At 31.4% G+C, this 15,589-nt stretch overlaps 1 protein-coding gene and 1 pseudogene across 1 annotated transcript in view; both read right to left on the reverse strand.

Moving 5' to 3' along the window:
• GABA-B-R2 (gamma-aminobutyric acid type B receptor subunit 2) overlaps positions 1-15,589 on the reverse strand; it is a 335,226-nt gene that overhangs the window by 213,397 nt on the left and 106,240 nt on the right. Inside the window, exon 5 of the mRNA XM_071890371.1 lies at positions 5,902-6,109. Within this exon, the coding sequence (XP_071746472.1) occupies positions 5,902-6,109 (208 nt within the window). The remainder of the gene's footprint in view (positions 1-5,901; positions 6,110-15,589) is intronic.
• On the reverse strand, positions 6,499-7,925 carry LOC121122906 (GTP-binding nuclear protein Ran-like; annotated as a pseudogene).

Here is a 15,589-nt window from a genome sequence, read left to right on the forward strand (position 1 = left end):
AGTTTAATGTTCCTTTTATTGGTCAGATGGAGTTGCCGTGATTAAGTATAAATAAACATTATTGTATAAGAATTACTGCATCTGACCAACAAATTGTCTTTGAAGTTCATATACATACATTAAATCTATTTTCTTTTTTAGTAACGTCCTAGACGCAAACCCACACACATTGAGTTCATGATCATAATGTATCTGTTGTCCGTTGAGCTACATCATTCAATGCTATTTTCACATTCTGGGATGTCATATTTTATGCAGCTCTATCGATACATATATGGGTACACGTAAAAACTAAATTTTATCGATAATATGAACTAGGAATGTTATAAATCAAGAGGAAATGGATGGCATTATGTTTATTACGACACAAATAATAAAGTTTTATATTTCTCTCCATTTATAAATTATATGTTCACCTCAAAATGTGCATAGGTACAGTGTGGATCAGCAAAAATGCATGATAGCAGACACAATAAACCGGGAAAGTATGGGCATTGGTCTCAATGAGGCTCCAAATCTCATAGTCAGGTCTGTTCAGAACTGGTGATGAATCAGGCTACAATTTCCAATGATGGGGGTTTCTTTAACCTTAATGTTATAAGCAGGTGTAATCGGCAAACGTAGCTCTTGAGGCCCATGACATTCTTGATTGACTCTACATACACGTTGTGTGTTTTGTTTTTTGCAGGCTTGGTCATATGAATTTGAGGATTTGATTCAGTGCTATTTCCTAGGTACTCTTGAATTCCTTTAATCACTTTATGTTGCGGCCCTACTCCCAGGCTTCCATTGATAGCTTTCAACAGACTCACATGGCTTCCGTATCCTCAAAACAGTTGATCTGTTCACCTGCATAATCTTGACCACCTCACAAACAGGGAATTTTGCTTGGAGCAAATTTTCGACGACCTCACAAAAGTCACTTTATTTACAAAAATTGGTTTATTTAAAAAGAAAGGTGTCAAGATTGCTCTTTCAAACAATGTATGCCTCATTGACCTATGTTAGCTTGTTTGGAATTTATTTGAGTTTTATAGCATAACGTATTTTTGCTTATGCACACTCTACATACACTGTACATTTAAAGCATCAGCTTAGAAAAGAAAAAGCAGAAGAAAGAATCTAAGAAATAATTTTTGCATCAGACAAAGAAATAGTTAAAAAAAAAAGAATTAAATATTTATTGATTTCATTTCGTAGGCTTTCATGAGTTTTAATTTAATTATTAATATGATTCCTTTAAAAAAAACACATTTTTATAAAAAGGCTCCTCCATCGAAATATAATTCTTTTTGAAAATTTGCAAAAAATCTTGTATTGTATAAGATATCATCAAGTTTGCAAAGTTTAATAATACAATCAAGGGACACTTTATTTGCATTACTATTTTCTATAGCCGCCTTTTGCCTCGATGACCAGTGTCAGCCAGGTGCAAATCCTATCACAGCAGGTTTAAAAAAGAAGCTCGACTCTAGATTGGCTCAAGTAGTGATATTTGCAGCTTTTAGTTGGTCCTTTGTTGATTATGAAACTCCTGGAAACTTCCCCTTGAGTTGCTCAAAAATTGCAAAGTTCAGGAAGAAACTATTGGGGCTGTGCTATTTGATTTATACCTAATCTATAAATTGATCATTGTAAAAATAAAGTTTTATGATTGGGCAATAGTTAAGTATTTTAATATGACACATATGATATATGAGGGTGGTCTGATAAGTTTCCGACCTCAACGTGAAGATGGCAGCACTCTTAAATAAAAGTTAGCCAATTATGTGGACAGTTATTCGCCAAAGTTTGAGCCATTTCAGGCGTCTAGTTGCTATATAACAGTGTTTGTGTGAGTTGACGTGAGTGTGAGACAAAATGAATTATTGTGCTGTCATAATATATTTGTTTTTGACAATTTAACCATTGAATTAGATTCAAAATAAAAATTTAACAGTTTGTTTTCCAACTCAGAGTAATTGAGTTAATAGCAACAAGTGGCTTGTGAACAATTATTTTGCAGAAAGAAATACTGATTACTATTTGGAAGAGTTGAAAAGATTGGAGTATTGCTGGGAAAAGGGTGTAGAATTACGAGGAGACTATGTTGAAAAAGAAAAATTTAGAAAAAATGTCTTATATCTTTGTTTGGTTCAAAACTTTTCAGACCACCCTCGTGTTTCAAACATTGACAATGATTATCCTTTCATTTGAAATCCTTCCTATTAACAGTTCGTGCAGAGTGTGTAGGTAAAGGTTAGATTCATATTCGTTTGAATCCCTAATTAAGACATCTTCAAAAACAATATTCTCAAAATTAAATGTTTTGATAAAAAATTAGAAACAAATATTATAAAATTAAATTAAAATTATAATGTAAATTTGTTTACTCACAAAAAAGTTTTGATTTTTTAAAAACAAATTTAAAGAAAAACTATGGAAAGTTTGCTAGTTATTTATTTATTTTTGCAAAAAAAACACAAATAATTATTTGCATTATTTGTCCATGATGTCGTGAATGCACTTTTTGTAAACGAACTTACATACCAAACCTGCAGTATGTCTCAATATTGCTTGGACACTTGTTGAAGCCACAATTACATTCCTTCATTTTATTAATATTCTAAGACGTTTAGTTGACTCAAAAGCTGTTATTATTTGCTTTTCTTATCACTCTTTGACAAAATCCACCAAAGTTAGTATTAACCCTTTCTATACAAATTTTATTAACCTATATTTAATTCAATTTGATAACCACTTCATCATTGTAAAATATTTTTTGTATATTCCTGTAACGTCAAGTCAGTAAGAAAATTTATTAAAATTTGTTGTTTTTGCGATAATGATTATGTTTCTTTTAACTATTTCAAATGCCTGCGAATATAATATACACGTTATTATTTTTTGAATTACACGCAACCACGTCAAAAATCACGAGTACTTATTTTTTAATTGAAAATTGTAAAAAAATAATAAATCTTTCATAAACTTTTCTATCAAAAATAATATTGTAACTTTTATAATAATAACTTGTTTATCTTGTTGAGACCCTAAACTAGCACATGGTCTGAAAAGTTTTTTCCTTCCAATTTGGCTTTTAATAATTTATTATTATTCTCTACAACATCCATTCTATAGCTGGAACAGTATTTATTCCTACGAAGAAGTAGCATAAAATTAAAACAAGAAATTGTTTTTGATCCATTGATTTGGAAATAACAAAAGTAATGTCAAACATTGCACAATAACTCACAAACTAAAAAACAAATTATCATAAATTTTTGAAATGATTGTCTTTTAAAGGTTGGTATACATTGAAAATGAGGTGAATTTATTCAAAAATAGCACCATCTATGTGTGAAGTCCGAGATTTTTTAGCAAATTTGTTAGTCATCAGATTAACTTTCTAAGCAAAGAAAGATATTTTTAGGAAAACCTCTAGTTCGTACAACTATTTCTACCATTTTCATTGATTTTACAAAATTAAAAAAAAAGTACAAGTTTAAATATTGTAATAGTGTTGAATAGTTCAAGTCGACTTCTTTTATTTTTGCATTTGATTATTTATTGATTCTTTTTCATCCAAATTATTTGCTATGGAAAATTGTCAACTACAGGAGCTAGGAAATCTATATGATAAATATATGAAAAGTTCAAAGTATTTTCAATCAGCAATAATGGCGATAGAAAAGCCATTTCTCAAGTCTATGTAAATTGAAAATGTATAACATTAAAAAGTATTTGGCGCACAATGTTTTTCCTGTTCTCATCAGCTCCTATCGGGTTGATATTTGAACATGAACAATTGTTGGTGATCCATACAACACATCAAAGGTAACTCAATCCCACTTAAAATAAAATTAGGGGGATTTTGGTCAAAAGCAACATTGTTCTTTGTCATAACCAAACTTGAATCACCTTGACTACGACAAAGTAGTATTTAATTACGATTTATCCACAATATTTTTAACTACGAGGTTTCATTAAGCGCCAAACGAGAGCATAAATAAAAGTAAACCAGTTTTTTTATCATATGTCTCCAAACATAAAAATTTCGGGGCAACAAAAAAAAGTCAACTAGGGTCATCGCCGAGAAATCTGCAGGGATCTCTATTTGGGCTACATACAACGTTAAAAATTACATTAAATAAACATACAGCCAAGTTGAAACACAGCTTATGTTGCAACAATATGGCTTACTTCTGGCTTATAACCATGTACCCCCCTCCCTTCACTACTGACCTTGAAACCCTGTACTTTTGGGCTTGGAGCGTCTTGGAAAATAAATAATTAGACCCTAAACAATATTTATTCACCAACATATATAAAGCCAAGTTTTTATAATAAATTAACCAAAAAAAAATTGAGTAGAGCTAGTTGTCAAATTATATACTTAAGGACATTTTCTCCTATCCCCAATTCTTTTGTTAAATGAATTTATAGGCATAATATGATGAAACTCATCAACAACTACGAAAATTCTTGTTTTTAATTTATTATCATGACATAAAAATATCCCAAATATCGTATTCGGGAAATCAGAAAAATTCCAAATACTGCGTTATTTGAAATCCGCAGTGTTTGAAACAGCGTTATGTGAGGACATCCTGTAGTCTACAAAGTTTTTAATTAATAAAGGGTATAGTGGTATGCTCCAAAATTATACGTGTAAATGGCAGAATGTAATAAACTAACTTTAGTCTTTTGAAGATAAGAACTGAGAAAGAAATGAAATGGATAAAAATGGTCAGAATATCTAAGGTGGATATCAGTTAAGCTTCTTCTGTCGTTGACTTTTTGGCCCACTAGTTACATCATTTATAACCAAGATTTTACTTTTGCTCAAATTAGTATACAAACTCAAATGTTTCCATACTTTCTCCATTATATGAAAGCATATGGAAGCTTCGTCTCAGAGTGAATGTTTTCTTTGTACAATAAAAGTATCAACTAGTACTTCCTCTAATTCTGCTATGAAATAAATCATAAATGCTTTTTTTCCATTCAACTGAGCCTAACAACAAAATATTTGTTTAATTAGAAATACTCATTTCTAATTACAAACAACAAAACATAATTTCCATAGATGTAATTTTAAGCTATAACATTAGATATATTTTTTTGTCTTACAACCAACTTATTAAGAAATCTCACTAAACCAAAAGATATAGATCTAATTAAATCGCTAATAAAGGAATCATAAATAATATGTTGTTCGGAAATGATTGAGACTGCTTCAGTAAAACAAGGAAGGACATTCAAAAGTTTTCAAAAAGGTACTCAATCATGTCATATAATGTCGTGGCAATGGTTCTGGAACTCCCACAACTACCTAGAGAGCTATTTTCGCTCACTAACTTCATCACTTGCTGAACATAGGGTTCTTGTTCTTAACCAGGTCCTTGACTTGGACAAAATTGTTGGGTGTACTTGTCTCCCGGGGACATCCTGATGAGACACCTTTCTATAGCTTTAAAGTGTCATCCCAGATCTCACCAGCCAACCGAAATATGTTTGTACGACTAGGGTAACCATGTGGGTAAATGATAGTGAGGTTGTTGTGAATCTCAGACTCTGTTTTGCCTAGTTTCAAAAATAACGAAGGCACATTGTCAGTCTCCATGTTCAGCGACAAATGGAGAAACATGTGGTATGTAGGGATTGGCTATTTAATCTCTGAATAAGTATGGAATCTTTTTATCCCATATAATTCATGAGTATATCGATACTGGCGGAATTTTGTAACTAACTCTTCTCCTTTCTCTTGAAACAAACCTGTCTTAATCATTTCAGAACAGGCTAATATTTGAAAACAAAAATGAGTCATGTCGGATTCTAAAATTAAGTGGGAATATTTTGTAAAAAATATGATTTTAAATATTACAAGGGAGACTGCAAATAATATGATAAGGATCTTACCAGTTTGGATATAGTAATGTCGTCTACGGAAGAAAGAGGCTGTATCTCCATGACCATGGTCCCTTTCAATGCAATCAATATCTCCTCCGCCGTGCAGGACGTTGAATTTGCTCCTCGCGTCCACCATTGTTCAGAGTACATTCCCACTATGAGCCATTGGTACTTACGGCCATAGACACCCTTGTGGTATGCATCACAGAAAAACCGTCTGAAAAGTAAAATAAAATATAGGCTCTTAATGCTGTACATCATGTGAATACTTAAACACTGGATAGATATTGCTATAATTCTTACTTTGTTGTGCAATATTTTCAAACCCCATATATCCCAAATAATTGTATTTTACAAAACGTGTAAGCATTACGTCTGAAGGAAATTTTCAGAGCCATATTCTTTTTAATCCTTTATTAGTGAACTATACCCTAAATTCTTTAAAACTGTTTCATTTATAATGAGATGTACATAACATTTTCTTGTAACCTTTATTTATTTTAAAAACAAATAAAATTAATAACGATGTCTTGTTCAAATTTGATAGAATGACTGGATATGGAGAAGAAAAAATAAAAGAAAGTAACACTCTTCATCGTAAATATTTCAAATAATGCAGAGATCTTCGTCTTTCTCGGGTAAAGAAGTTTCCTGTCTTTCTTTAGATACATTTTCTGTTGAAATACAGGATCCATCTGCACTTCTGAAGAATGAAAAGCAGGCATGCCACGAATTACAGATTCACCAATTAATTTATAATCCACGCCATAGAAATGGTTTTTTAAAGTTATAATTCTTTTTATAAGAGTAGTTGTAAATATTGTGGGTTCTTTCTTCTGTGGAATACAATAATAGCCTTGGGGTTGACTTTTTGGTTCTTGATACTAATGTTCTTGCGGATAAGAACGATATGAATATTTTCAAATACATAGACTAAATATCCTTTCTAGTTGGGAAAATTTTGGTGGTGACACGAAAATAATGATTCCCTATTGTCCTTGAACGTAATATCCTTCACGAAGTCTTCCAAACTTTTCCTGGCCCTTGTGGTAACAATATTAAATTGAATGAGTCCTTCATTCGATTGGAAAACCAAGGGATTTACCTCCACACTAAGAGCAGCTACTTTTTTATTCTCAAATTCACCTGTCAAGTGACGCTTGACAAAAATTGGTGTTCTCAGTACCTCAGTCCCCGGCTACAACGAATTTAAAAGCATGAATGGAGCTCCATTGTTGGAAAACATGTTGACTCAGGATACAACAGTTATGAACGGATTTAAAAACTACATATATCTTGTGAGATGAGACTTTACCTTATACAGCGTATGAACTCTAATAGATACAAAAAGTTATTTAATCTTTTTTATACAAAAGTTCAAGTTTTTTTTGTACATACAATTGATTTATAACTCAACCTAATATATTTTGTGGACTGTGTAAACATTTTTTCCATTTATTACCAATTACTGTCAGACATTTCATTTCTAAACATAATCGTTAATTAATATAAAATAAACGCACAAGTGTTGTTCTTAATCGATAACAAAATTATTCTAGAAAATGAATAGTCCAATAAAATGGGAACACTTTGGATTGAAAACATCAACAAGATACAATGTATTAAATAAAAGTAAAATTTCAACAAAATTAATATAATATATTGAGCTTGCTTAATCATTAATGTAACTGTCCATCATTACCGCTAAGATAATGATGGCTTCCAGGCAGAGAAAGCACCCACTGCATATGTAGTCCTGTGCTATGGCATCCCAGTCCTGCCTGCCAATGGCATTGAGGGCCTTAGTTTTTTGGGTGACGCACACTGCAGGCATTTCCTTCGAAAAACATTCAAAATGTGTAGTCGAGAGGGTAGCCATCAAGCTTATATGGGGCCAAAATTATATTAAAAAAAAAGGTCTACAGAACTCAAAAGACTCTTTTAAAAGAGTCTTGCAGTAGATGAGATGTAAGTCATTCATTACTTTTGTCAAAAGTGGCCTTCACACTATCACAAGGCTTTTCCCCCTCCATTTTTGTATAATTATCTTGACATTCTTTTGTGAACCCCCAATATCTCTTGCATTGTCCATAATGAACATGAAGGAATTAGTCTAGGCTGTTTTCTCTAAATCTTCCGGATCCAATTTGGTCTTTTTAATTGAGTCCTTCTTCTTCTCCAACGTTTCAGACTTGCTGACAGAAAGGACGGTGGTATTTACGACTGGAAATTCGTCGATCACGTTCAAGTGTCATTTTCTCGAATTGTACGTAATCAAGAGAGCTGAGGTCTTTTTTTTTTTTTTTTTGTAATTAAATGTTTATGGTTATATATAAATATGAAATAATTTCAATCACTCAACCTTCATTAATTATTGAATTAATAAGTGTTCAGATTTCAATGGACAACCCGGTATTTATCATTTTCATCGTTATGCCTCAAGAGATAAGGAATACTTTTTAAATCATCATTAATATCTAATAAATATTTAGTTCTAATAATAATAAATTTGGTAATCCTTTCTTTACGATGGAGCGAATGAGGTTAGTCACCCTCACAAAATAAATCAATTACTTGGAAAAATAATGTACAGTGTGCAGTTTTACATTTAAGATTTTTTTTAAACCGATTTTTCTAGGAAACCCTTAGTTGTACAGTTTTCAAAACTAGTTTATTAGATTTAACAGACAATTTTGTATAAGTTCCGTTTACAATGCGTTGATAATGTCTTCGGAGTACACCCGTCATGCAGCGATCATTGTCACCCTCTGTGCAGGCTGTGCACCCAAAGAGATCATCGACTTTCTCAAGTTGTCCTCTAACACTGTGTATAAAGTTGCAAAGGAGTTCAGGGAGTCTGGAGGCATGGGAACACCAGCAAGGAAGAAGGCAGATCGATTTGCGTACAAAATTAGCTTACGAACAATTTGGAGATGTTATGGTACAAGGGAATATGGCCCCTAGCTCCTCGGACTGCAATCTTTTGGACTATTTCGTGTGGGGCGTCTTGGAGATGGAGTCCAGCAAGCGTGCTCACAACAATTTGGCTTCTATGAGAGCCTGCATTATTGAGGCTGTGAACAACATGAACAAAGATCACCTGATTAAGATGTGTAGCAGGTTCTGCGCCAGGCTGGAGGCCATGGCTAAGGCTGAGGGTGGATGGATTGAATGATTAGTTTCATGGAGGGCCCCTACGTTTTTATATACACGGATTTGTAAATATTTTTACTAATGTAAGAAATAAAAAGGTTTATGTCCAGGTCTCAAAAATACTTAATTGTAAAACTGCACCCTGTATATCCTCAAATTTAGGAAAAAAAATGACTTTCCAAACTATGTTTCAAATTTTAATTTTTTTTAGAATGTTTTTATAAATAAACAACTTTTTACAAAAAAGTATCATTCATTTTTTTTCTGCGATCATTTCAGTTTTATTATCGTTCTTGTGGAAAAGAAATAGCTGTTTATTTTTTTAAAGCAGGATTAAGAATGGGAAAAAGGAAATTGTTCTTCTTTTGACAGAAAAGAGAATTGGGGGGAAAGGTTGTCTGAAAGCAATTATTTTCAAAGGAAACACAAAAGTAAAAAAAAAAAAAAACCTGAGGCATTTAAATATATGAAAATTGTTTATGTATCTCATTGTTTTAATGAAAACTTTTATTATTATTATTAGGAAAAGGCCTGAAAATATTTTAGATCTAAATTAATGCCCTGAAAGGACATGAGACATAAAGAATTAGCTAAGAAAAGCCTTCTGTCTTACACTTCAAAGAAAATGAATTCATTAACATTGTATGAACTTAAGTTTCCTAATAAAAGTATAGGATTCCTAACATCAGAAGAATATACTCGTTACATCATTCACCAACTCATTTTATTTTAATGGAATATATCTTTACTTCGATGTTAAAAAATAAAAATGAGCGTTTTTATCTAGTATTTTTTTTAAAGATATGCATGTAACTAGAGCTTTAGAATGATCTTTTGTGCACTGAACTAATTCTGTACTTTAAAAAGTTTAGTCCGGACAGTTTTGAAAGAAATTTTAGTACTTTATCATTCTTAAAGAAAAATTCGGGTTGGATCGGATATACCGAGTGCTGCATTAAATAAAAATTAAGATATAATTTATCAATGAACACTAGACTTTCAACAAAAATTTTATTATAAATAGAGCTCTTATTATCATTAACGTAGCCGCCTTTAGCAGTAATGATGGCTTTCCTATAGTCATATGGGGAAGGAAAGCCTGTCACTCGCTGCAGATGTAGTCGTCTGTCATGGCGTCTCAGTGCTGGCTGACAGTAGCATTGAAAAGCTCGGTATTTGGCTGATGGAAACTGTAGGCATTCACCTGAACATGCAACCAAAAGTTGCAGTCAAGTTGGTTGGTATCAGGGCTGTATTTTATTGAGAGAAAAAAACAGAAGAAACTAATTTTGATAAAATTTTCTATCTTAAATGTTAAGTAGTTTATAATATTATGTTCAGATTGTTGTTCTTTTTGAACCCAAATGAACAGTTTAGTGCATCATATAAGAGCTGAGGAAGCTGATAAATTGAAAAAAATGCAAAAATAAGAGGCTACATATATTAAATTATTTGTAACTTTTTCAATTCTGTGTTGTTGAGGGTAAAATATCTGTGTAATTTCATGTGGAATGGGCCATATGTAATTGCAAATTTCTAAAGATACTAATGAACAATTTAGATGCAACTAGTTGAGAAACTCCACTTAAAGTATACAATGCAATCTCGAGCAAATAATGAACAATCAATTTTAGATCTTTTTAATTATCAATAAGAACTCATTAACAAGGTCATGCAAGGCTATTTATAATTATAATGGAAGCTGTATTTGTTTTCATTCATTGAATATTTTCGTTCAAAAAATGCATTCCTAAGTTACTTTTTCTTTATGCATTAGTTTATAAAAATAGATTTCTTAACTTAGAGAGATATAATTTCGGTTGGCAAGAATATAAAAAAATACACACGAATAATTTAATATCACTGTGATAGAGCACTTTTTCCACGACGCTTCAAAAAAAAAATTGTACACTATACAGATGAACTTTGCTTTTCTAATATAAATAAAAATATCTGACATATATAATGCTTTTGTTCTGTACAGTGAAGAAAACCCCATATTTAATCGAAATAATATATTTGGTTAATCAACAGAAAAATTTAACTTAAAAAAACATAAGTATGAACTTGTTTTGAGTAAACATTAACGAAACAACAATTGCTACTTTAGTTGAAATAAAGACACAAAGGGGAAAACAAAAAAATAAAAGCCGGACAAATCAGATCAAGAAAAAAGGATCATGATCCATTTCTGACAAATAATTGTTGGTAAAGATTCCATATTATGTATTATTATTTCATTTAGATGGAGAGGGAATTAAGTTTATAATTACGTACGAGACATAATCATGGAAAAAAGAGATGTGTTCTTTCTTTGTGTGCGTCATTGCGTACTTTGTTCTTTAGAATTAAGCCCCTCAATCTTCCAACCATCTTTATACCATGAGAACGGTACAATAAGTCAATCCTAGTGGCTTAGTCTATTATAAAAGTTTATTCAGATATCTAACCCCACCATCCTAAGGATTAATATATTTCTTACACATTTGTAGAGTAGATAAAACGAGGTCTTCAATTTTTCGTGGCAAATAAAAACAATTTCTTTTAGGATCTGCCCGGATCTGCCCGGGAATTGTTTATAAAATAGTTTAATATCCGAAAAAAAAGTATTCAGAGGCTTTGAAATTTAAATGAAACTACTACACAGAAGTACAATAATACTTAGGGCTATTTTGACCATGTACAGGACATAGGAAGAAGATTTAAAAGCTTTTCTTACGTATTTTTCTACAATTTATTTTTCTAATAAAAAATAAGTTAACTTATCAAATCAAATGCTAGTCCCTTTTTATTTTTCAATTGAACTTTTGTATAGTTATTACTTTATTAAATAGTTTTTTTAATAAGCAAATTGTAGGTATAGTTATTCAATGCAAAGTTGTTTTTAATAGAAAATAATATTCAGTTTTTAATTACTTTTTATTTATAAGAAAGTTCAATTATTTTTATAGCTTTTTCTGAAACTAAAATCAATCATTTTCTTCTCAGTAATTTATATATGAACAGGATTGGGGATTTAAACGTGGACTCTAGTAATTCCTTTACAAATACGTCAATATTTTTATAACTTTCAAAAATAATTAAAAAAATTACTGAAAAATGACAGTTTCCTTTATCCGAGGATTGCAGATGTGCTGAATTTTTTTTGGTTCCTCCAAGATTTTTACAATTAAAGGGCATGGATAAAAACCTAACTTCTTTATTTATGTTTCAGCTGCCGTTTGGTTGCGTAATGTAACCTCATGGTTAAGAATAACAGACATAAGATGATTACTTTATACTACTGCAAATTATGGGGTCCCCACTTTGTAAACGTTCTCTCCTCACGGATTATAGACTAAGAATAATAACTTAAGAAAATAAATTGACAATCTTCAGTAGCCAAGTTGGAAAAAGCTCCCATGCTAAAAAAAATATAAGAATTTACAACCCTACTCATAAGATTATTTCAGTCTATCATAAAGGCCTGTATTTTTATTTTTATATGATTATTTATTAGTTATAAGCCGTAAGAAGATTAATCAGATAAAGGCAAAATAAATAAGTGACCAGTGATGCATTTAATAACTTACTCAGTATTTTTTATTTATTAATGATAATACTAAAATCCATTGTACGTCTTGAGAAAAAAAGGACTTTTATCTCTACCAAAGAAAGATGACATAATTATTTATCCATAATTAAGTATTTTGATTCCATGGATGTAAAGATGTGCTTACATTAACATATGGTATATCAACATAAAAACAATCTTGAGCAATAATCAAGAATTACGCTATATCCCATTTATCTTTTTTTCATATATACATACAGCTCAATATTTGAAAATATATCTGAGTCAATTACCAGGTAGTCTATTAAAATCTGAACAATTATTAATAAAGTAATTAATGAATGTTGAGTGATTGAAATTAATTCATATTTCGATATATTAAAGTATAAACAATTAGTTACAAAACAAAACAAATGTATACTCTCTAACTTATGTATAATGAAAGAAAATTGTACGTAAACATCATCGACGAATTTTCATTCGCACACTCCAAGCGGTTGGTTGTCTCTAGGACCACCATCTACGCCGCCAGCAAGTCTGAAACGTTGGAGAGGAGTAAGTAAAAGAAAACCGCCAAGGATAATCCCGTCAAGTCCTTGAGGGCCCATGCAAGAGATCTCAGGGTTTTACAATAGACTGTCCAGAGAGCTATGAAAAAAGTGGATGGAAAGAGCATTGTGAGTTTGGAGAGGCCCCTTTTGTCACCAGAAATGAAAAATACCCTTCTCCCTCTTTGCAAAACTCCTTTGAATGCGTTTTTTGAGTTCTTTAGAAATCTTTTTAGACACTTTTGGGCTCCCTAGAGCCCTGACCAATACCTCCTCGACTACACCTTTTGAGTGCATGTCGTAGGGAATGCCTGCAGTATTTGTCATCCAAACACGGAGGTCCAAATACAGCTGTCAGCCAGCACTGGGATGCCATGACATAGTATTACATCTATAGTGGATGCCAGGTATTCCACCGTCGCCTGTCAGCCATCCTTTCCTCTAAGGGGGCTTCATTAATGATTAAGAGAGCTCAGTCAAACATCTATTCATAATCAAATTTTTTTGAAATTCTATTTTTAATTATCAATTTATAACATGTTGAAATTTAAAATTCAAAGAGGTCAGATTTTAATGGATTACTCAGTATATGATTTATATTTGAATTTGTTCCTTAGTGTAAGATATCTAAGAATTCCAGCTATAGTTTAGATCCTTACTGTGATATAATGAAGTTATATTGTCCCCGATATGACCTTTTAAATGAGATACATTTCTGATACTTTTATGGCAATTTGACACACACCCAAACAGTTAATAATTTACAGATTAGTAGAGTTGGGGTTTCTGTAAGAGGGCGAAGAGTAGGCAGAAGAGAGACATATGATACTCTTGAATTAAGATCCTTGTAAATATCGGCTGTCTGTTTATGATTTTTGGGGAGAAGATGAACTTTTGCTTGAAAGAAGATAATCTTCCACATTTAAAACAGCTTTATTGAAGGATATGTATTATAATTGTATTTAAATTCATGTATATTTATTTTAATACGCATTTTAAAAAATTGCACCAAAGATAGACGTGAATGCTTACTTTAAAGCGATAAGTTTATACCACAACGACCTATAAAATAAAAGTTGAACAATAAAGAAGAAAAAGCAAATGCAACTATCCCTTCTTTACCTATATGGTGCATAGTACAACAAAAAAAGATTTTGAACTAATGAAATTGTAAAGATCTACTAGGATTTGATTACATCATATGTAACACCAGTTGTCTATTATTAATCATTTTTTATATGTTATGTAAATCCATGAATGATCTAATAGAGTGTACTTAATTGAATATATATATAAAAGTTCTTATGTTTCGTAAAAAAAATTAACTATGTTTCATGTCCATGTACTGGGAAATATCTTTTAGTATATTACCATGAACTTTCTGGAAATTTGGTACCTCAACATATGACCATCCTCCTCTCCAGACACAAGCCCCTTAGACTACTTTATCCAGGAGTGTCTGGAGGAAAGGTTGTGTACTACTCCTCTCGACTTTAGATGATTCCATCAAGGAAGAGTTGACCAAACTCAAGTTTGCCTACATAGCCAAGGTCTGCCAGGAATTTAGGGCTTATATTGAGACTATTGTTAGAGAGGAGGGCTCACATATTAGATAAAAAATTGTGTGGAACACTATGTTTAGAGGATTTTGTAAAATATTTGTCCTCACAAAACCTCTCGTCTTAATTATACTCTTGTAAAATTGAAAATAATAAAATGTGTACAATTAGATATTAACAAACCCTGTATATATTTACAAGTGGAACGTCAACATATCAACAATGTTGAACAAAATCAAGAAAGGGAAAATGTGTCAATTTATTTCTTTACTTCATAAATACAGTGTGCAGGAAAATTATTTCCCTATTTTTAATAGAATGGCAATTAGCCTGTAGAATTAGTAGTTGGGTATGGGTGGTTTTCTTCTAGAGGTGATATTTTAAAGTTTTCTTGCTAATACAGTCCATTATAGGCTGGAGTGCACTTACTGCCAAAAATAAATATTCCCAAAAAATTGATTGGCATAATAGTTTATAGAAGTAATGTAGTAGGAATTTAGCTTGCAAGTTTTAATTGGAGCGATTTATGACAGTCAGTCCATTGCTTCAATTTGAATATACAAAAGCATTTTAACTAATTTTTTTTCAAAATTTGAAATGCAAATAACTCCTTGATTTCTCCAAATCTGGTAAGTGCCCCAGATAAAAACTTGTGTCATCAGATTCAGTGTGACGCAATAACTTCGATTATTGGAATTTGATCAAATCATATTTATTCTGAAAAAAATAAACATTTTTAAGAATGTTTCGGAATCGTCCATAACTAATTAGTTTCCCGACTAATAACCCATAATTACAAAAAAAAAAGATAACTCTCTAATTTAAAGTTACATCTTACTGTATTAAATAGCTATCCCTCTAAAGCGTCTAAATTAAAAGTTATT

The sequence above is a fragment of the Lepeophtheirus salmonis genome, chromosome 8 (assembly GCF_016086655.4).
Source record: "Lepeophtheirus salmonis chromosome 8, UVic_Lsal_1.4, whole genome shotgun sequence".
Taxonomy (NCBI): domain Eukaryota; kingdom Metazoa; phylum Arthropoda; class Copepoda; order Siphonostomatoida; family Caligidae; genus Lepeophtheirus; species Lepeophtheirus salmonis.